The sequence below is a fragment of the Pongo abelii genome, chromosome 10 (assembly GCF_028885655.2).
Source record: "Pongo abelii isolate AG06213 chromosome 10, NHGRI_mPonAbe1-v2.0_pri, whole genome shotgun sequence".
NCBI lineage: Eukaryota > Metazoa > Chordata > Mammalia > Primates > Hominidae > Pongo > Pongo abelii.
The window spans coordinates 19,320,078-19,344,575 of NC_071995.2; the positions used below are offsets into that span (position 1 = coordinate 19,320,078).

Consider the following 24,498-nt stretch of genomic DNA (forward strand, 5'->3'; position numbering starts at 1 on the left):
AAGAATACAAAATTACAGCTAGATAGGTGGAATAAGATCTAGGGTTCTATACTACGTAGGATGTAGGATGACTATAGTTAACCATAATATGTTAATGATGAATCTGTAAATTACTTTGGGCAGTATGGCCATTTTAATGATATTGATACTTCTAGTCTATGGGCATGGAATTTTTTTTCATTCAAATTACCAATGTCATTTTTCACAGAATTTGAAAAAACTATTCTAAAATTCATGTGGTACAAAAACAAAAAAAAAGTCCAAATAGCAAAGCAAAAAGAACAAAGCCAGAAGCATCACATTACCTGACTTTCAACTATACTAGACATTAGAGAGCCAGGCTTAGGGAAATACTGGGGTAGAGGAAGCAGCAGAAAGGCCCTGTGAGCTCGCTGGGTCCCCAAGCAGCCCATTCCTGCCTGGCACCACAGGGATCCATCAGTGGGGTGGCCAGAGGAGGGGGTAAAACTGCACAGGGAGAAAGAATTCTCTAGCTGAACTTTAACAATTTGAATGGGGCTAGAACCCTCCTGGCCAGAACTCAGGGGAGGGCACGAATCCAGCTTGGAGACTTCACAGGTAAGGGAAGAACTAAAGCCCTTTTATTTTGCAGCTGGGAGGTGGAAAGCTTTGGGCAACTTTTCAAGCCTGACTCGCCCTCCACCTGGAAACAGATTGTTGCGGGGGGGCACAGTGGGAGTGAGACTGGCCATTCAGTTTGTGTGGGAGCTGGGTGAGGCCTGTTACTGCCAGCTTTCCTCCACTTCCCTGACAACCTGCATGACTTAGCAAAGGCAGCCATAATCCTCCTAGGCACGTAACTCCAGTAACCTGGGACCTCACGCCCACCCCCAACAGCAGTTGCAGCAAGACCGGCCCAAGCAGAGTCTGAGCTCAGACACACCTAGCCCCACCCCCACCAGATGGTCCCTCCCTACCCACCCTGGTAGTGGGCGACAAAGGACATATAATCTTGGGAGTTCTAGGACCCCGCCCACTGCTGGTTCCCTTCCACATTACTACAGCTGATGCTTTCTGGAAAGCTCCACCTCCTGACAGGAGGCCATCGGCACAAGAGCATTAAACCACCAAAGCTAAGGACCCCCACAGAGTCTATTGCACCCTCTGCCACTTCACTAAAACAGATGCTGGTATCCATGGCTGAGAGACCCATAGATGGTTCACATCACAGGACTCTGTGCAGACAACCCCCAGTACCAGCCCAAAGCCAGGTAGGCTCACTGGGTGAATGAACCCAGAAGAGAGACAACAATCACTGCACTTTGGCTCACTGGAAGCCACATCCACAGGAAAAGGGGGAGAGTACTACATCAAGGAACACCCCGTGGGACAAAAAAATCTGAACAACATCCTTCAGCCCTAGACTTTCCCTCTGACAGAAACTGCCTGAATGAGAAGGAACCAGAAAACCAACCCTGGTAATATGAAAAAACAAGGCTCATCAACACCCACCAAAAATCACACTAGTTCACCAGCAATGGATCCAAACCAAGAAGAAATTCCTGATTTACCTGAAAAAGAATTCAAGAGGTTAGTTATTAAGCTAATCAGGGAAAGACCAGAGAAAGGCAAAGGCCAATGCAAGAAAATCCAAAATATGTTACAAGAAGTGAAGGGAAAAATATTCAAGGAAATAGATAGCTTAAAAAACAATCAAATATTCAGGAAACTTCAGACACACTTTTAGAAATGCAAAATGCTCTGGAAATTCTCAGTAATATAATTGAACAAGTAGAAGAAAGAAACTCAGAGCTTGAAGACAAGGCCTTTGAATTAACCTAGTCTAACAAAGACAAAGAAAAAGAAAATATGAACAAAGCCTCCAAGAAGTCTGGGATTATGTTAAATGACCAAACCTAAGAATAATCGGTGTTTCTTAGGAAGAAGATATTTCTAAAAGCTTGGAAAACATATCTGGGGGAATAACCAAGCAAAACTTCCCCAGCCTTGCGGGAGTCCTAGACATGCAAATACAAGAAGCACTAAGAACACCTGGGAATTCCTGGCAAAAAGTTCTTCTCCTAAGCACATTGTCATCAGGTTATCCAAATTAAGACAAAGGAAAGAATCTTAAGACCTGTGAGACAGAAGCCCTAGTTAACCTATAAAGGAAAAGCTATCAGATTAACAGCAGATTTCTCAGCAAAAACCCTACAAGCTAGAAAGCATTTGGGACCTATATTCAGCCTCCTAAAACAAAACAATTATCAGCCAAGAGTTTTGTATCCAGCAAAACTAAGCATCATTTATGAAGGAAAGATAGTCTTTTTCAGACAAACAAACGCTGAGAGAATTCACCATTACCAAACCACTACTACAAGAACTGCTAAAAAGAGCTCCAAATCTTGAAACAAATCCTGGAAACACATCAAAAAGAATCTCTTTAAAGCATAAATCACACAGGACCTATAAAACAAAAATGCAAGTTAAAAAGCTAAAACAAACAAACAAAATGAAAGTACACAGGCAACAAAGAGCATGATGAATGCAATGGTACCTCACATTTCAATACTACCATCGAAGGTAAATGGCCTAAATGCTCCACTTAAAAGATACAGAACCACAAAATGCATAAGAACTCACCAACCAACTATCTGCTGCCTTCAGGAGACTCACCTAACACATAAGCACTCATATAAACTTAGAGTAAATAGGTAGAAAAAGGCATTTCATGCAAATGTAGACCAAAAGCGAGCAGGGTTAGCTATTCTTATATCAGACAAAACAAACTTTAAAGCAACAGCAGTTAAAAGACACAAAGAGGGACAGTATATAATGGTAAAAGGCCTTGTCCAACAGGAAACTATCACAAACCTAAACATATACGCACCTAACACTGGAGCTCCCAAAGTTATGAAACAATTACTAATAGACCTAAGAAATGAGATAGACAGCAACACAATAATAGTAGGGGACTTCAATACTCCACTGACAGCACTAGACAGGTCATCAAGACAGAAAGTCAACAGAGAAACAATGAATTTAAACTATACCTTGGAGCAAATGGACTTAACAGATATATCTAGAACATTTCATCCAGCAACCACAGAATACACATTCCATTCAACAGTGCATGGAACTTTCTCCAAGATAGACCATACGATAGGCCATAAAATGAGCCTCAATAAATTTAAGAAAATTGAAATTATATCAAACACTCTCTCAGACTACAATGGATTAAAACTGAAAATCAACTCCAAAAGGAACCTTCAAAAACACACAAATACATGTAAATTAAATAACCTGCTCCTGAATGAGTATTGGGTCAAAAATGAAACCAAGATGGAAATTAAAAAAATTCTTTGAACTGAATGACAATAATGACACAACCTATCAAAACCTCTGGGATACAGCTAAGGCTGTGCTAAGAGGAAAGTTCCCAGCCCGCCTACATCAAAAAGTCTGAAAGAGCACACAGACACTCTAAGGTCACACCTCAAGGAACTAGAGAAACAAGAACAAGCCAAACCCAAACCCAGTGGAAGAGAGGAAATAACCAAGATCAGAGCAGAACTAAATGAAATTGAAACAAAAAAAATACAAAAGATGAATGAAACAAAAGGCTGGTTCTTTGGAAATACAAATAAAATTGATAGACCATTAGCAAGATTAACCAAGAAAAGAAAGAAAATCCAAATAACTTCACAGAGAAATGAAACAGGAGATATTACAACAGACACCACTGAAACACAAAAGATCATTCAAGGGTACTATGAACACCTTTACACACATAAACTGGAAAACCTAGAAGACATGGATGAATTCCTGGAAAAATACAACCCTTGTAGCTTGAATCAGGAATAATTAGATACCCTGAACAGACCAATAATAAGCAGTGAGATTAAAATGGTAGTTAATAAATTACTGACCCAAAATCCAGGACCAGATGGATTCACAGCAGAATTCTACCAGACATTCAAAGAAGAATTGATACCAATCCTTTTGACACTATTCCACAAGATAGAGAAAGAAAGACCTCTCCCTAATTCATTATATGAAGCCAGCATCATGCTAATACCAAAACTAGGAAAGGACACAACCAAAAAAGAGAACTACAGACTGATATCCTTGATGAACATAAATGCTAAAATCCTTAACAAAATACTACCTAACCAAATCCAACAACATATCAAAAAGATAATCCACCATGATCAAGTGGGTTTCATACCAAGGGTGCAGGGATGGTTTAACATATGCAAGTCAATAAATGTGATACAACACATAAACAGAATTAAATACAAAAATCACATGACCATTTCAATGCATGCAGAAAAAGTATTCAACAAAAACCAGCATCACTTTATGATTGAAACCCTCAGCAGGCTGGGCGCGGTGGCTCATGCCTGTAATCCCAGCGCTTTGGGAGGCTGAGATGGGTGGATCACGAGGTCAGGAGATCAAGAACATCCTGGCTAACACGGTGAAACCCCGTCTATACTAAAAATACAAAAAAATTTGCTGGGCATGGTGGTGGGCGCCTGTAGTCCCAGCTACTTGGGAGGCTGAGACAGGAGAATGGCATGAACCCAGGAAGCAGAGCTTGCAGTGAGCCGAGATTGCGCCACTGCACTCTAGCCTGGGTGAGAGAGTGAGACTCCGTCTCAAAAAAAACCCTCAGCAAAATTGGCATTAAGGGACACAATGTAACAAAATCCATCTACAACAAACTCACAGCCAACATAATACTGAATGGGGAAAAATTAAAAGCATTTTCTTTGAGAACTGGAACAAGAAAAGGATGCCCACTCTCACCTCTCCTCTTCAACATTCTACTGGAAGTCCTAGCTAGAGCAATCAGACAAGAGAAAGAAATAAAGGGCATCCAAATCAGTAAAAAGGAAATCAAACTGTCCCTCCTTGCTGATGATATGATCGTTTACCTTGAAAACCCTAAAGACTCCTCCAGAAAGCTCCTAGAACTGATAAAAGAATTCAGCAAAGTTTCCAGATACAAGATTAGTGTACACAAATCAATAACTCTTCTATATACTAACAGTGACCAAGTGGAGAATCAAATCAAGAACTCAACTTCTTTTACAATAGCTGCAAAAACTAAAAATAAATAAAATACTTAGGAATATACCTAACAAAGGGGTCGAAGGACCTCTAAAAGGAAAACTACAAAGTGCTGCTGAAATAAATCATAGATGACACAAACAAATGGAAACACATCCCATGCTCATGAATGGGTAGAATCAATATTGTGAAAATGAACATATTGCCAAATGCAATCTACAAATTCAGCACAATCCCTATCAAAATACTAGCATCATTCCTCACAGAGTTAGAAAAAACAATTCTAAAACTCATATGGAACCAAAAAAGAGCCTGCATAGCCAAAGCAAGACTAGGCAAAAAGAACAAATCTGGGGGCATCACACTACCTGACTATACTATAAGGCCATAGTCACCCAAACAGCATGGTACTGGTATAAAAATAGGCATATAGACCAATGGAACAGAATGAAGAACCTGGAAATAAACCCAAATACTTATAGCCAACTGATCTTCGACGAAGCAAACAAAAACACAAAGTGGGAGAGGACACCCTTTCTCAAATGGTGCTGGGATAATTGGCTAACCACATGTAGGAGATTGAAACTGGATCCTCATCTCTCACCTTACACAAAAATCAACTCAAGATGGATTAAGGAGTTAAACTTAAGACATGAAACTATAAAAATTCTAGAAGATAACATTGGAAAAACCCTTCTAGACATTGGCTTAGATAACAATTTCATGACCTAGAACCCAAACGCAAATGTAATAAAAACAAAAATAAATAGCTAGGACCTAATTAAACTAAAGCACCTTTGTACAGTAAAAGGAACAGTCAGCAGAATAAACAGACAACCCACAGAATGAGAGAAAATCTTCACAATCTATACATCTGACAGAGGACTAATATCCAGAATCTACAATGAACTCAAACAAATCAGTAAGAAAAAAACAAACAATCCTATCAAAAAGTAGGCTAAGGACATGAATAGACAATTCTCAAAAGAACGTATATACAAATGGCCAACAAACATACGAAAAAATGCTCACCATCACTAATGATCAGGAAAATGCACATCAAAACCACAATGCAATACCACCTTACTCCTGAAAGAATGGCCATAATAAAAAAATCAAAAAACACTAGATGTTGGCTTGGGTATGGCAATCAGGCAACACTTCTACACTGCTAGTGGGAATGTAAACTAGGGAAATAAAGCTGCACAGCTATAGTCATCTGATCTTTCATAGAGCCAAAAAAACAAGCAAGGGGGAAAGGACTCTGTGTTCAATAAATGGTTGTTATATACATATATAAAATACACATTTTATATAGTAAATTTATATCTATATGTAACATATAATTGATATCTATATATCAATTTTGTATTTGATACTTTTGTTGAATTCTCTTATTTATGATAGACATATTATCTTCTTAGGTAGGAAAATTCAACATCTTAAAGACATCATATATTTCCAATTAATTTTGAAATGTAATAAATTTTTTAAAAAATTAGCAGGTTTTCTTCCAAGTGGATAACCTAATTCTATAGCTCATAAACAAAGAAAACAAAGAAAAAACAGAAAAGCTTAGTAAAAACAGAGCAATGAGTGAAGTCAAGGCCCACTAGATATCAAAACATATTATAAAACCTCAGTAATTAAAACGGTGCTGTGTCAGTGCATAAACAGATGAATAAATGCAATGTAATCGGATTTTGAAAAATACCTATATGGCCAAACACAGTCAGGAGTTTAGTATGTGACCAAAATTGTAAGGGAAATTTCAATAAATGGTGTTGAAATACTGTACTTCATACCATATGCCAGGATAAGTAACAAATGGAGGAAATATTTTAAATGTAAGTAATGAAGTCACACATGTGACAATGAAAACAGAAAAACTCCTTTATAATCTTGAAATGAATTACTATAGCTATGACTCCAAATCCAGAAGCCATAACAACCCCTGCATGCCATAAAGCACTACAGCAGAGTCAAAAAAATAAAAAGGTAAATGACAAAATGGGTGAAATTTTTGCAATTCATTACAGACAAAGGATTTGTTATCTAACACCTAACTATCCTGTAGAACATGATAAGAAAAAGATCAACAACCAAATAAAAAATTGAGTAAATAGTATAAAAAGATAACCCACAAAAAAGAAAATACAAGTGGCTCTTAACCAAGTGAAAAGATACTCAACCTCACTCAGATAAATGCAAATTAAATTACACTGATACCATTTTTTTCTAATCAGATTGGCAAAACCCCAAAAATTTAATTAACAAGCTTGGTTATAAATCAGCAGACACTCATACACTGCTGATAATAATGCAAATTGTTAGAACCTCCATGGAAGGCAATTGGCAATATTCATCAAAATTACAAATGCTAATACCCTTTGACCAGCAATTCTGATGTTGGAAGTTTATTCTGTGATATTTGTACATAGGTACAGAATGATGCAGGTACAAAATGATTCACACTACATGATTTTTAATAGCTGCAAAACATTGGAAACAATCCACCTGCCCATGAATTAGCAACTGGTTATAGTACTTTCATATAATGGAATACTAAGAAGCTATATTTTAAAAAATAAAGATGATATGTATTACTGATATGAAAATATCTCCAAGATCTTTGTGGAGAATGATGGATACATTATGCTTATTAAAAAGAGTGAAATAGAATTACTGATCTATATTCACAAATATGAAGCAACACCCCCCAAAAATGTATCCCTCTGGAGAGATATAGGGGAAACTAATAAAATAATGATGGGAGAACTGGGTGGATAGATGTTAGGAAGATTTTTTATGTGTACTTAAAATTTTTTCAGATGAATATATCATCTGAAAAAAGTGAAATTTTGAAATAACATTTTCTAATGCCAATGGACATATTTTGCATAATAAGCAATGTATTAGCTGCTGTAGTACCATGCATCAAGCATCTCAACACAATCATCCTTAAAATTAAAAATATTTTAACAGCTCTTGGGGTTACTATAAATGGTTAATCTAAGCATACTTGAATCCCTCAGACTAACCTGAAGCAGAAGACCAAAATATCCTAGTGTCTTCTTAAACATATTAAGCTATTCACAAATGTCCCTCTTGAGTTCATTTAAGCTGTTTTTCTTATGTTGTAGCCACCTTTCTTGACACTCTACAGCACGATGCTTATAAACCAGGTGCTTATAAACACAAGCTTTGGAGATCACTTAAACCTGTACCATTTATTGTGTCTATGACCTTGGACCAAGTGCCTGAGTTTCCTCATGTGTAAAATGGAGATAATACAAATTTCATAGATTTGCTATGATGATTGAATGGGGTTACTGTACATAAAGCTCTTAGCCTGAAAAGCTACAGAAATATTAAGCCTCTCTAATCCTACTACTACATTGACTACTGAGTGTCATTTCCTAGTGGTGTGAATTTTCACTGGGTTCTGAACTCCGGCATGTTTTGATGGATGCTTTAGTTACTAATCTTGCACAAGAGGTGGAGGGAGAAATGTAATCTTCAGTCAGTTCAAGTGGCAATTGTACTTTTACTACATAGGCAGTCAATCACAAATTTATGCTAATTTTCTACCTTTGAATTAAAACTTCTCTGATTAAACACATTGGATGTCTAAACAATTCTTCCACTCTTTAATTCAAATATAATGTTCGTTGTGCCTCAAAACATCACCAGCATTTTTAGCACCTTTATACCAAACATCTTTTTATTATGAAATGCAATTTACTTCAGTCTTACTCAGAATTAACTCATAGTATCTCTATGTTAGTCTACATAGTCTTTCCCAGTTATTGTAATCAAGATATTATAAGTGATTTTTTTATTATATTACCATTGCAATTGTAAAAAACATCCTTTTCAATGTCAGAAATCCATATTATTAACAATAAAATTAATATCACCTCATACTATGTATAAATTACTCAAATAAACATGTAGAAGGCTTTGAAAAGTTATATATTTGAAAATTATACTGATCAGGTATAACTACACTGCTCAGGCATAATTTTCAAATATTAGAGAAGATTAGAAAGTTAAGATTGACTTTCTGATGACCATTGACAAATTCTTTGTTATTAATAAATTGATCTCTAAATTCCCCCAGATAACATACAACCAGAGATTATAAGGGAAATATTAGTAAAACTATAAATTATGTTTAATCCTTGGGCAGTAAACAATAAATTTTTAATTAAAAAAACTAAATTTCTCATTTTAACGATGTTGCGATACAACTCAAAAGAAAAATTAAGGTTACTCTTGTTATTAAATAAATGTTTAATGTGCACATTATGGAGTAAGCATTGGCTTTGCCCCTTGGGGATATAGGGGTAAAAAGTAAACCCTGAGATAGATTGTAATCCCCTAAACAAATTGAGACATATAAAATAATTACAATGTAATATTTCATGATAAGGGCTGTGCTAGGAGAGTTCAGGGAGAGATGACCACACAAACTATTTTGCGTTTTAATTAAGCTTTGAAGAAAGGTAGAAGTTCAATAGACAAAAATGGTTAACAAAATCATTTTAATTGAAAGGAATAATATGAGAAACTACTAGAAAGAAATAGTAGAGCCTGTTTGTATAACTAAACATATGAATGAAAGTATAGAATAGCTACAGTAACCAAAACAGCATGGTACTGGTACCAAAACAGAGATATAGACCAATGGAACTGAACAGAGCCCTCAGAAATAATGCCGCATATCTACAACTATCTGATCTTTGACAAACCTGACAAAAACAAGAAATGGGGAAAGGATTCCCTATTTAATAAATGGTGCTGGGAAAACTGGCTAGCTGTATGTAGAAAGCTGAAACTGGATCCCTTCTTTACACCTTATACAAAAATTAATTCAAGATGGATTAAAGACTTAAATGTTAGACCTAAAACCATAAAAACCTTAGAAGAAAACCTAGGCAATACCATTCAGGACATAGGCATAGGCAAGGACTTATGTCTAAAACACCAAAAGCAATGGCAACAAAAGCCAAAATTGCCAAATGGAATCTAATTAAACTAAAGAGCTTCTGCACAGAAAAAGAAACTACCACCAGAGTGAACAGGCAACCTACAGAATGGGAGTAAATTTTTGCAATCTACTCATCTGACAAAGGGCTAGTATCCAGAATCTACAATGAACTCAAACAAATTTACAAGAAAACAACAAACAACCCCATCAACAAGTGGGCGAAGGATATAAACAAGACACTTCTCAAAAGAAGACATTTATGCAGCCAAAAGATACATGAAAAAATGCTCATCATCACTGGCCATCAGAGAAATGCAAATCAAAACCCCAATGAGATACCATCTCACACCAGTTAGAATGGCAACCATTAAAAAGCCAGGAAACAACAGGTGCTGGAGAGGATGTGGAGAAACAGGATCACTTTTACACTGTTGGTGGGACTGTAAACTGGTTCAACCATTGTGGAAGTCAGTGTGGCGATTCCTCAAGGATCTAGAACTAGAAATACCATAAGACCCAGCCATCCCATTACTAGGTATATACCCAAAGGATTATAAATCATGCTGCTATAAAGACACATGCACACGTATGTTTATTGCAGCACTACTCACAATAGCAAAGACTTAGAACCAACCCAAATGTCCAACAATGATAGACTGGATTAAGAAAATGTGGCACATATACACCATGGAATACTGTGTAGCCATAAAAAATAATGAGTTCATGTGCTTTGTAGGGACATGGATGAAGCTGGAAACCATCATTCTCAGCAAACTATGGCAAGGACAAACGACCAAACACCGCATGTTCTCACTCATAGGTGGGAATTGAACAACGAGAACACGTGGACACAGGAAGGGGAACATCACACACTGGGGCCTGTTGTGGGGTGGGGGGAGGGGGGAGGGATAGCATTAGGAGATATACCTAATGTTAAATGACGAGTTAATGGGTACAGCACACCAACATGGCACATGTATATATATGTAACAAACCCGCTCGTTGTGCACATGTACCCTAAAACTTAAAGTATAATAATAAAAAAAAAGTATAGAATAAAAGTGGGAAATAAAACAGTAATAAGAATTTACAATACAAGGCTGAGAAATTTAGACCTTTTTTCATAAGCAATGGAAATCTCTGAAAGGCATTTTGATCAAAAAATAATCTTACGAAAGTTGTTGTCGGAAACTTACATTGGTAATGGTATACAAATAGATTTGGATTCTGTGCAGGGGGTGGGAGGAGTGAATGAATGTCCTAGTAGATTAGGCAAAACGTTTGTATGAGTTTGAATTAGCTGCCATGGGATGAGAAAAAAGAGATTAGTGCAAATTGACCACTTACTATGTGACAACTTTTGAATTTTATCAGTTAATCATCTCAACCACCTATCTCAAAAAGTAACTATTATTTCCATTTTATATAAAGTTGATGAATTTAGTCATGATGACACAGTCATGAATAGTAGTGCTGGGCCTTGAACCCCAGGTTCACTGATTTCTAAAGGCCACATTTTTAATCTCTATGACCTCTAATACTTTAAGCTCATTATAATGAATGCTAAGGAGAAAATTGGAGCCAAAAATGACACTGAGGTTTTAAGCTTAAGTTGTTGAGAAAATAATGGTATCAATCAAAACAAAATATGAAATATTAGGGGAAGAGTTAAAGATTAGACACAAATCCCATCTCTATCTAATCAACTCTGCCTCCTGAAGAGCATTAAGATTCTTCAACATTATCTGAAGAATGTTTTTTCTACTTGTTATTTATTGGTCCTGTTTTAGTTTTCAACTGTTTGATTGCTCCTGCGCTGAGCTTTTTCCAACTGAACTCACTGAAATTCTATTCTTTTATCAGGTGAGAAGTTTCCAGACAAGAAGCCTAAGGTGCAGTTAGTCATATCCTACGAGGATGTGAAGCTGACCATACTAGTGAAACACATGAAAAACATTGTAAGTTTATTATGTATAATAAGAAACATGTAAGCCTACATCCAGAAATCAGTTACCTCCTTTGGGCAATTAGTGTCAACATTAGCTAGAAGAATGGATATCTCGGCCAAGTTTGAGTAAGAAACAATGAGCCAATTACAATATTTTTGCCTCGGGATGATTGTGATCCTTGGGGTAAAGACCCTAAAATACTTCACAAGGAAAGTCCTAGAATGAACATTAAACTTTATTCAAAATGTCAGGAAAAAGACTAGGGAAAAGGCTCTGAAAAAGCAGGATTAGCTGGAGGATTGAAGGGTAAAATAAAAAAGGCTGGGTTCCAATAATTTCCAACTATCTCATCATGCTGAACTTGGTGGAGAATTCACTCCGTCTCTTTGCATCATGCCAGTACCTTCCCTGAAACCAAGAACTCTTAGGGTTCTCCCCCAAACTCCCATTGTACATTGAGTTTATAGCATCATACAGTATCATATTGTGATGTAATTCCTTATGCATATTTCCTTCTCCTCAAAAAATAATAGTGTTCTGAGAATGGAAACCCCATCTTTGTTTCCGTTTCCACATCCCAGAACCTAGAACAAAATCTGTAGTTAGCCTCCAAAGAAAACTAAAAGTTCCACTCTCTATTACATGCCACTTAAGGTTGGGGCAAGTCAGAGGCAATGACGGTAACTGGGCCATATCATTAAGAAAGAGAGGAAGCTTTCTGTGTCACAGGGTAAGTGACTAATGACCCGAGTTGGGGTGCAGCAAACATAGAAGGAAAACACGAAACCTCACCAACTATTCTAATCTTCCTTGAGCCTAGACAAAATGGGTTCTCCATGTGGTATAACTTCCCAGGAGACTATATCAGATGTGGAGAAAGTCAGTAACACAATTTTTGCTCTCTTCTTTGTGCACATAAATCTCTGAGGATGCATTTGGAAGGATCTAAAAGAGCAAACTCTTCTGCATATGATATGCATCCATAACATATTAAAACAATAGATATTTGTTTGGTGAACAAATAATTGGCATAATTTGAGGAGAATATGTTCATTACAAATTCATTATTAGTCAGACATCCAAGAAGGCATGTTTGTAAACCTCTGGTGTTCACTATCAGTAATTTTTATAGTATCTGGGCAAATATTTTAACATTTTCTTGCAAATCTTTTACTAATTAAAACAATTATTTTCCATTGTTTTTCATTAGATAATCATCTTAAATGAGAATAGCAGTTTTTTAAGAAACCCTTACATTGCAAAATGAAGATTCAGTTAGACATTATTTATGGCTATATGCATGTTGATGGACTTTAAGCAACTATATAAACATATGATAAAACAATAGAATATTAAGAAATATTGTTAATCAAGTTAACAAAACTTATATATGTACTTCATATATGAAAATTAGTCTTGAACATAGTCCTCTTAGAAATGATATATTTGTTCCAGTAATGTTATCATTGCTCAAAACATTTTAGAGCACACCTGATGAAATTGCTTTTAGACTGGGCATGTAAACCACACAGTAAACTTGGTGATATTACTCAATGGTCACTCCTAGTTTTTGATCAAAAGTGATATTAACCAACCTAGTCACCCATTTCATTCACCAGATGAATCACCAAATTACTTTTGACAGTTTTCAAAAATGCATTTTACACTCAGATGAAATTACAGTACCAATGGAAGATCTTCAAAATGAATGTGATGCAAGCATGAAGCAGGGATAGGAGGAGTGAATGGGAAAGAGCAAGAGTTTAAGATTGAGACCAAGTTATAGGTAAATAGAAAATGACCAAATGACCTTTAAAAATGTGAAAAAACACTTGGGGCCATGAGAACCTCTACATTACCAATGCTCTCAGAAAGAGCTGTTAATGATGTAGTAATACTTGTTTCAGTGTGCCTTCTCAGTTCACTTGCTAGTTCCTCTCGTCTCCACAATCTCTTAACATTGAAAGATTTTAGTGCCTTAAAGTTCAATCCTAGACCTCTCCTCTTTTTCTACCTCTGGCCTCATGGCTTTAAACATTACTTACTTGTTTTTCTTTTCCAAATCTACAATTCCAGCTTAGAAATCTCATCTGAAATCCAGGTTATATGTACAGCTGACTATCAACAACTCTAGTATAATAGGTGTCTCAGACTCAATATGCACCAAACTTCTCATGACTGCCTCTCTAAACCTACATCATTTGCCATCTTTTTCATCTGAGTAAATAGCACCTTCATTCTCTAGTTACTCAGGTGAAAACCCTAGAGTCGTTTTGACTCCTCTCCTTCCCCACAAGCTACATCCATATTACCAGCAAATTCTGTCATTCTGCTTTCAAAATAAATCCAGAACACACCAACTTTCTCCTCCACTACTTCCACTTTTGGTTCAAGTCACCAGCATCTCTTACTTGAATTACTGCTATAGTTTCTTGACAGTTGTCCCTGCTTCTGTCCTTCTTTATAATCTCTTTTTAATCTAGCAGCCTGAATGTTCCTTTGAGAATAAAAGTCAGATCTTGTCATTCCTCTCTTCATATCCCTTTGGGGGAAGGAGTCTCATATCAGTTGCAGTGAAAGCCAAGGTACTTGTTAACGACTTGTGAGACCCTGTCAATCTGCCGTCTTGACCTCTTAATCTCATCTCCAACCACAGACTCCCTCAGTCACTCCATGCCAGCCTAAGTGCCTTCTTTGCTGTTCCTTGAATATGGCAGGCATGTTGCTGCCCCAGGACCTTTGTATCTGCTACTCCATTTACCTAGAATGTTCTTCCCAAGCTTATGGATCAATATTCTCCATGGCTCAATCTCACATGTCCCGAATGCTTGTATTTTACTGTCACCTTTTCAGTAAAGTCCTATCTGACTCCCAAATGTGAAACTACAACACTGCTCTCTTTGTTGTCTCTTTTAATCTTTCTTTTCTACTTTATTTTCTTTCCCCCCCTGTGCTACTGCTATAACCCAAGGTGTATAGAATAGGGCCAAGTATATAGTAGGTACTCAGTAAAGCCTTGGTTAAATAAAAGAATGTTGACTTACTTCTCACGTGAACAACTAAGGACTAGAATGTTTTCATCTTCCAAAAATCATCACAGCAAAGTTATGCATTACATTTTCCTCAGCTTCCTTTAAATGATTATTTTGTTTCTTCTGCTTAAAACAGCTTTCTACTATAAATGACATAAAAATCCATCTATAAATTCTCAACATCTTTTATTTGCTAATTTCAAATTTTAGCTAATTGTTATTTATTTGTCGATCCTTTAGTGTGTTCACATACCAAAATAATTAGACTAACATTGTGCTTGATTTTATATTAATATTAAAATGAATTGTTATGCCTAGAGTTCTGTTATGTTTAATGTTAAGTTTGATGAAAAGTATTGTTTATCTTTTATTAAATCTATGAAGCTTTGCTCTGAGAGTTACTTTCCTCCTATGAGATGACAAACTAAAATAAAATTGCTAAAATTCTTTCCCTTTCAAAGCATCACAATATGATTCACTCTAGTACACAGAGACTGATGAAGTAGTGCAAGTATTTAAAAGCTTGCCCATGATTTTTTAAAACACCATTTCAGTTTATATGACAAAGAAACATATAAAAAACAGTTAGATTTGAAATATTTTTAAAAACTCTCTCTAGCACTTTTCCATGTATCCTTCCTTAAAATGCTCTCTTTCATTGACTTCTACAATGTTTCTCCATGCATTTTCTGCTGACTTCATGGATTTTTTTCTAGTCTGTGTAGTTTCTAGGCTGCTGTCTTCTCCCTGCTCCAGAATATTCACATTCCAGAAGGTGCTAAACATAACCAATAGGATGAAACTCTCTTCTGATATTGAATCTACCCACACTTTCTCAGGCTCTTAAAACAAGGAGCAAGAAATGTCAGGAAAGATAGAAGACAACTCAAATGTGGTACCTTCAATCCTTTCATAAGACAAAAGATGGGAAAAGTAGTTTCTATATGAAAATTAACATGAGAGAGACAGACGTAGAGTCAAACACAAGAACCCACACATTCTAAAACTGTATTACTTTTAATTTTTTTATTTAAACTCTTCTTTTACATTTTTAATGTGTCTAAGTGTAGCCTGGGGGTTCTTGTTTTTAAAATACATATTTCTGGGTGCCACTCCTAGTAATTTTGATTCTGTAAGTATAGATTGGGCTATCTGCATCCGCACAATACAGGCAACTCTTGGTCCCATGGATTCCTCTACTGTCTCTTTCATTTCTAGACTTTTTTCCTCTCTCCTGCTGCAGAATATGAGCATTCCAGAAGGCTCTCTGGTGCAAATGGTTCATGGACCACTTCGAAAAAATAACCCAAGTGGCTAGTACCCTAATGTCCCAAATGGCACTCTACACACAATGTGGTGAGTTCGGTACTTGGCACCAAGTAAATTGTGGTGCCTTTGATGTAGAACAAAGACAACACTTGGACTTGGTGAAGATAACAATTGAGGGTTGTGAAAATAAAGCACAGACAATGGCAATGTTTGACATTTAAAAACAACATGTTCTGCATATCTTTTTAAAATTAACTTGGCTGAGTCCTCTGATAGTCTTAATTTTTTGTTGTTTTTTAAAATCTAGATTCTTCAAGGAAATTTGTCTTTGTTTCATCCTAGATGCACTTCAATCTAAATAAACGTCAATTTTTAAAATAAAGGATGATTTCCTGATAACAATCATCTTATCAAATGTGTTTTTCCTTCATTCCGTGAATGAAAATTGTTCTTCCAGAGTTGGCCCATTTTGACATTGATCTACCATTTCAAAGAATAAGATACAAAGCAAAGGATAGTGACGAGTACCTGTCTAGATCTGGATATTCTATTGTGTTTCATGACTTTTTTGGCCAAAGAAACATTGACCCTCAAAGATGACCTATTATTTTTTAATGAAATAAACCATTAATTGTTCTAAAACCTGTTATCACTGACCTCTTTCTAACAGCCAACAAACACCTTTAACCAGCCCTTCCTTTTTGAACATTTTGTTACCAGCTTTTTCTTGAAACTTCACTGGACATTGGCACCAAGCAAATTGTGTCTGCACATTCTCTCAACCACTTGGACAGCACTATTTCTGAGGCTTCGTTGGCTCTTGTAAATTTAAGATAGATGTATGTGTAGTGGCTTAATAAATGTTGGCTTTGCCCTTAGCTCTTAAATGTGAAGATTTTCCAGTATTCAGGGCTTTAACTTTTGAAACTAATTTCCTAAGAAATTTTATCCAATCTTGAAACTTCAAAATTAATATGAATTACTACTAAATTTATATCTCTACATTCAATCTTTCTCTGACCTTCATTTACATGTTTCCAACTGCCTGATGGGCATTTACAGTCCAATATCTTGCCATCTCTTTAAACTGAACAGTTATACAATATGGCCCTCTGCTTACCACTGAAACCATCTTTCATTCCGAATTACTTATTTCTATAAATTGTTGCACCATCATCAAGTAATTCCTGATCAAAACTTCTCTATAATTAATTTTCTTTTCTTTTATTATTTCAATACTTTTTAGGGAACAGGTGCTTTTTGGCTGCATGGAAAAGTTCCCTAGTGGTGATTTCTGAGATTTTGGTGTAATTCGTCACCCAAGCAGTGTACACTGTACCCAATGTGTAGTCTTTTATTTCTCACCCACTTCCCACACTTCCCCCCAAGTCCCTAAAGTTCATTATATCATTCTTATTCCTTTGTGTCCTCATAGCTTAGCTCTCACCTATACATGAGAACATAAAATGTTTAGTTTTCGATTCCTGAGTTGCTTCACTTAGAATAATGATCCCCAGCTCCATGCAGGTTTCTGCCAATGCCATTATTTCATTCATTTTTATGGCTGAGTAGTATTTCACGGTGTGTGTGTGTGTGTGTGTGTGTGTGTAAATATATATATAATGGTGGTATTACTCAATGGTCACACCTAAATGTGAGATATATATATATATATATACCTAAAATATATATATCATATTTTTTTTCACTTATTGGTTGATGGGCATCTAGGCTGGTTCCATATTTTTGCAATTGCAAATTGTGCTGCAATAAACATACATGTGCAAGTGTCTTTCATATAATGACTTCTTTTCCTCTGGGTAGATGCCCAGTAGTGACATTGCTGGATCAAATGGTAGCTCCACTTTTTTTCTATATTTCAATTCATTCTTTTACTCATATATATAATCATCAACAAATCCTTTTAGTTTCTTTTAGATTACTTTTATTATTCTCAAAATCCTATTCAACATTCTCTGTTGATTCATCTATGGGTTATTTTGATTGGCTGCTATAATATTCCTTTCCTTGTTTTCTTCTCTAATTCTCTCCTGCACAAAACATTCTAAGACTGCATTTTACTATATCAATAAAAAATTTTAAGAGTCTCTGTAAATTTGAAATTTCTTAGCTTAATACCTTATAGTATTATACAATCTAGCTATAACCTACCTCTAATATTCACCTCTCAACACAAAATTTGTATTATATCTAGATGGATCATTCACTGTTAACTAAACACACACCACTCATTCTATCTGACTAGGTCATACATCTATTTATCTTCTATTTACTGTTTATATCCAATGTAATCTTCTAGGCTTAGGTCAAATCGCTCATCCTCCCTGAAGCTCCTGGGTCACTCCTGCTCCTAGTGACCTTTCTCTTCTTTGGAAACTTTACTATATACACCATCTGTTTGATATTCACTGCCTTATCTCAGCTCTTAAAGCTTGGATTATCTTAATTTATCCTGAAGTTTCAATTGTATTGAGAATTCACTGAGTATAAAAAACTGTGAAAAATGTATTTTGAATACAGTGGTTAGCAAAATATTATGCCCTTAACACACAGTTGTTAAATAAGCAAATGTTTGCTTAAGTGTACATCATGTGAAAAATATCCACAATCCAGAAAAGCTTAAGCTATATTTATAAATCAATAGCTTTTATCTGTGAATTCAGCTACCTATAATACTTGACACTAAACTAAGGATGGTCAAATGTCAAATATTTGATCTTAACATCCGTCTCACTTAAAAATAAAGTGAATTCTTGTTGAGGGCTTTTATTTTTAATGTTCAAAAACCCTGAACACTTTCCTTCTCTCCAGATGACACAGCCATCAATGGATACGTCGCCACATGACTAAAATTTCATTTATTCTCTCTCTGTTCTTTTCTGACAGTCTTGTACCCTAATCTCTGCCCTTTCTCCAAATCTCCCTCAATTTTACATTCTGACCTAAAAAAGTTCTAACCTAAAAAAGAAGCAATAAAGAACTTTAAAGATTGATGAACAAGTACATACCTAAAGAGAAGAGCAAAAAACTGAAAATTTTTGTTTTATAAAATTGTTTTAAAAGAGTTATTTCATTAGAACTATATTTTGAATATGCAAAAAATACAAAATGGATTAAATAATTTCCAGAGATTTAAAAATTTTATTTTTATCCAGTAGTTAAAATACTTTTTATTAACACCAAATATTAAAATGTAAATGCTGGGAGTCACGCAATTCCTGAGTTAAAACTCTAATCTAATGCAGATAGGCCTTCATTTTGCCAAAAACATTCAAGTCTTTTATCTCATCCCTTTAGCTTACTGAGTGGCAGAATCTTCTTTCTCCTGCTTTATGCTTCTGTTTTCCTTCAGGGGAGATTTTTGCCATCTGAGGAAGCAGTCTACCTGTACTGACCACCTATCTCAGTTATTTGTCCTTATAAAAATTTGTAAGTGTGCATACAGAGAGATTACCTCAAAAAAAGTGTCACATATCATTCAACTCATTGGAATCCCGCAAATAAACACGTGATACATTCCTTCCTTGCTGTGTGACTTACATACGAACTATAGACTCTCTGACTTTTCCAGGTTTTTTGTCTTCAGTTTCACTTGCTTTCTATGAAAATCATGAAAAGCTTTTTTGCCTATACCATATATGCCAAGAACTGTGACTTTTATATATGTTTCACCAAAAGAGAGAAAATTTTGTACGCATATTCACAAAATAGTAAACTGAAATGCAGCAAGTTTAAATATTTTTCCAAGATCTCATAACAAAGGGCTGAAATCTAAAGCCTTCACAATTATGAGCCCTTATTTTTGATTCTAGATCGTATTATAGCATTAGCAGTCTATTTTTCTGCTATGTACCTCTAGGCTATACCTGTTCTTGCCAGATACTCCCCAGAAGGACTCTTCAAATGTTTGCCTGGCTCATTAAAAACAGTTTCCAGCCAGAGACCTGAGCATCTTCTTATGTATCCATGAAATATCCCCAAGGATAGTGACTACATTGTACTTGGCAAACCCTCTATAGTGGAGGCATTACCTAGCTAAATGAAAGAGGGTAAAGAGCAAAAGATATTAGGTGTAATGTGAAACCTCTGACAGGCTGATTATAGTAAGCTATTATGTATGTGCTGAGAATTAAAATTAGCTCTTCCGGTTGTGGCATGTGGCATAAGACCACCACAGCCCATCCCGCCTACTAATTACAACTCTAATTTATGAAAATATATTTTTTAAAACTATATAAGACACCTTAAAAATAAACAAAAGGAGGCAAATTGTGAAAGGAAATCAGAACTTGGAGATTTTACCCACATAAGGACGTTTTCTCTCCTTTTTTTTTTTTTAACTTATGTACCTGTAGAGCTGTGCCCTGAGGGTGGACCCTAGTTGCAGAGAAGCAAGATGGTAGTGGCAGCTTTGACAGCAAAATCTCCAACAGAAACTTTGTGTTTCTGACTGAAAGAACCAAGAAACACGGCCTGTGTTTGCCAGAGACTATAGGAAAGTCCCTGATAAAAGACAGAAGGGTATGCACTAATTCTGTGTATAAATCTACACAATTCTCAGCCTAATCCCTGAGATGCTATTGAGCAGGACAGAATTATATCAGAACAAAAAAGCCTTTGCAAATTGAACTGAGATTTGAACACCTGAAAACAAAAGTTAGAACACAATTTATATTCCTAATATAACTAGATTGATTGCCTACTTTAAAATGTCAACTTTCTCCAGAAGATTAAACAGCACAGAGTTTCCACAACATAACATTAAAAATATCCACAATACAACTCAAAATTGCTTATATAAAACCCAGGAAAATATGAATAATCCTCAGTTGAAAAGACAATAGATACACTCTGAAATGATCCAGATTTTGGAGCTGTTGGGCAACATTTTAAAGCAGCTATAATAACCATCCTCCATGAGGTAAGAAAAAAAACACACTTGAAATTAATGAAATGTTAGGAATTATTGGCAAGAAATAAACAATCACAAAACAAATGCACATTTAAAGACTGAAAAACAAAATACCTAAAATGACAAATCTTGCTGGATGGACTCAAGAGAAGAATGAAGATGACAGTGAACTTGAAGATAGTCTCATAGAAATTATCCAAGCTACAGAATGTAGAGGAAAAAAGATTGAAATAAAAGAGAACAGAAGATTGGGAGTCTGTTGGAAAATATCTAAAGATCTTACATTTGTGCCTTTGGAATCCAAGAAAGACAGAAGAAAGAGATTGGGGCAGAAAAATATTTGAAGAATTGATAGCCAGAAACTTAGTGAAAGACATAAATTTAATTATATTATATATGATTTAATTATAGATTACACATTGTAATAAAACTGCTGAGAACCAAAGACAATCTAAAAATATCTTGAAACAGAGAAAAACAACATATGGTATATGGAGGAACAATGAAATAATGTAGTCTAGAGACTATGGAGAAACAGCAGAAGGTAGAAAACAGTGGAACGTCTTTAAAATGTTGGGAAAAAAGGAAAGAACTGTCAGTTTGGAATTCTATCACCAGAGAAAATATCCTCAGCAGCAAAGGAGAAAGAAATACATATTCTAATAAAAAACACAAAGAATTTGCCCCAAGCAGACAAATTCTACAAACAAACAAAAAAAGCTAAAGATTTTAATCTCATTCTAATTTCTTAAGACGGAAGCTAAGGCCAATTTGAGATGTTTCATCTTTTATCACATAGGTAATTAGTGTTATAATTTTTTTCTGAGTAATGCTTTAGCTGTATCCCCGAAATTTTGGTATGGTACATTTTCATTTTCTTTCAGTTTATAATTCTTCTGATTTCCCTTCTGATTTTTTCTTTGTCTTTGGATTATTCAGACACATGCTGTTTCATTTTCAAGTATTTGGAAAATTTCCAGAGATGTATCTGTTATTAATATCTAATAATTACATTATGGTCAAAGAACATACTTTGTATGATTTTAATTTTTTTCTTTTTTTTTTTTTTTTTTGAGACGGAGTCTCGCTCTGTTGCCCAGGCTGGAGTGCAGTGGCACGATCTCGGCTCACTGCAAGCTCCGCCTCCTGGGTTCACGCCATTCTCCTGCCTCAGCCTCCCGCATAGCTGGGACTACAGGCGCCCACCACCACACCCTGCTAATTTATTGTATTTTTAGTAGAGACGGGGTTTCACCATGTTAACCAGGATGGTTTCGATCTCCTGACCTCGTGATCCACCCACCACGGCCTCCCAAAGTGCTGGGATTACAGGCATGAGCCACCACGCCCAGCCCCTTAATTTTTTAAAATATATTGAAACTTGTTTTATGTCCCAGGCATGACACATTTGGTAAATACCCCATGTCCAATTGAGAAGGATATGAGTTCTCCTGTTGTTAAACGGAGGGTTCTATGAAAGTCAATTAAGTCACATTGATTATGTTGTTCAGGTCTTTTACAGCCTTACTAATTCTCTGTATACTAGTTCTATGAATTATTAAGAGAAAGGTATTAAAATCTCTCTAATTTTTAATTTGTATAATGTTGCATACATATGTAAGATTGTGTCCTCTTGATTAATTAACCCTGTCATCATTATAAAATGAACATCTTTATTTCTAGTAGTATTTTTTGCCCTCAAAAATACTTTTCCAGGTAGTTATATAGATAATTCAGCTTTCTTTTGATTAATATTAGCATGGTATAGCTTTTCTATTCTTTTATTCTTAACCTATTTGTGTCTTTACATTTAAAGTGGGCTTCTTGTACGTATGACAGATAGATAAATGATTAGATAGATAGATAGATAGATAGGTAACCATACTGTAGGGTGCAGCTAGTAATCTCTGGCATATAAATGTGTTGAACCTATACTCATCTATAACTCTTTAAATTTTCCCAAGTGCTATTGCTAAGCCAACTTTTCTTTTATATTCTGAATTTGCAAAGTGAGTTTTCTACACCCAAAAGAAGAAACTGACATTCAATCTATCTTCAATCTATCATTTTTAACCTTGTTGGATACAGTTCATCATTCCAGTCCCTCTTAATCCTGATTATTTAGTCCAGCATATTCACATTATTGACATATTCATTCTCAGGTTATTGACACGTTCACATCGCATACCTATATATTTCTTTAAACCATGATGAAATTGTTTACTGGTACAGGATAAAAATAAGTATCTAAGGTATATATAGGCAGAAAATGTTTATATATAAGGTATATATATAGGCAGAAAATGTTTATATTTTACCTCTAAATTAATAGGTTCTTCTTTTTCAATCTGTCTTCTTCCTGTAGTAAGAAAAATATATGAATTTAATCTTCCAGTATTTTATCTGTTTTGTATAGTTTCTCAATAATCACTAACAATGGATAGTTCATCTTCTCTTATTTGTACAATTTTTTTCAGCATCTGGGAATAGAGGCTGAGTGTCAGGATATTTGGAATCATTTAAGGCAGTTCAAAGCAATTTGAAAAAAAAACAAAAAACAAAAAAGAAAAAGTTTAGTTGCCTGTTAGCTCATAAACAACTCATCAGCATTTGGTATTTAGTACATTCTAAAAAATAAATGAAGTTTAAAACCTTACTTCTTACATGTTTTTAAAATAAAGAAATAGAAAAACTTGCCCAACTTCACAAGACACTTCAGTGACAAAATCTGGGATCTAATTAGAATTCTGAATTTTTAGAAGAAATTTAGTTTGTATGTATTGAGTTAGAAAAAGAATTATATCTACTAGACTGTGACTTCTGTCCAGTTGATAACTTCGTCAAGTCAAAGAGTAAATGTGTATAACATGTTTTATATATTTATATTTCCACTAACAGTGACAAGGGTTCCCTTTTCTCCACATTCTTGTCAGTAATTGTCTTTTGTCTTTTTGATAATAGCTATTCTAACAGGTGTAAGGTGATATCTCATTGTGACTTTAACACATCTGCCTAATAATTAGTGATGCTGAGCATTTTTTTCATGTATCTGTTAGCCATTCATAGGTCTTCTTTTGAAGTATGTCTATCTGGGTTTCTTGACCCACTTCTTAATTGAATTGTTTTCTTTCTATAGAGTTGAGTTCCTTAAATAATTCGGATATTAATTCCTTATCAGATATATGGCTTGCAAATATTTTTTCCATTCTATAGGTTGTCTCTTTGCGTTGTTTATTGTTTCTTTTGCTGAGCAGAAGCTTTTCATTTTGATGTAATCCCACTTGT

At 35.3% G+C, this 24,498-nt stretch overlaps 1 protein-coding gene and 1 long non-coding RNA gene across 3 annotated transcripts in view; one reads left to right on the plus strand and one right to left on the minus strand.

The window, feature by feature from the left end:
• PIK3C2G (phosphatidylinositol-4-phosphate 3-kinase catalytic subunit type 2 gamma) overlaps positions 1–24,498 on the plus strand; it is a 400,993-nt gene that overhangs the window by 344,378 nt on the left and 32,117 nt on the right. For both annotated transcript variants that reach the window (XM_024256898.2, XM_024256899.2), the window contains one exon: positions 11,894–11,988. In XM_024256898.2, coding sequence (XP_024112666.2) covers positions 11,894–11,988 — 95 coding nt within the window. The remainder of the gene's footprint in view (positions 1–11,893; positions 11,989–24,498) is intronic.
• The window catches only part of LOC129049068 (uncharacterized), a 135,648-nt gene that overhangs the window by 54,314 nt on the left and 56,836 nt on the right, over positions 1–24,498 (minus strand). Inside the window, exon 3 of the long non-coding RNA XR_008511841.1 lies at positions 23,532–23,572. This is a non-coding gene — a long non-coding RNA (uncharacterized LOC129049068). The remainder of the gene's footprint in view (positions 1–23,531; positions 23,573–24,498) is intronic.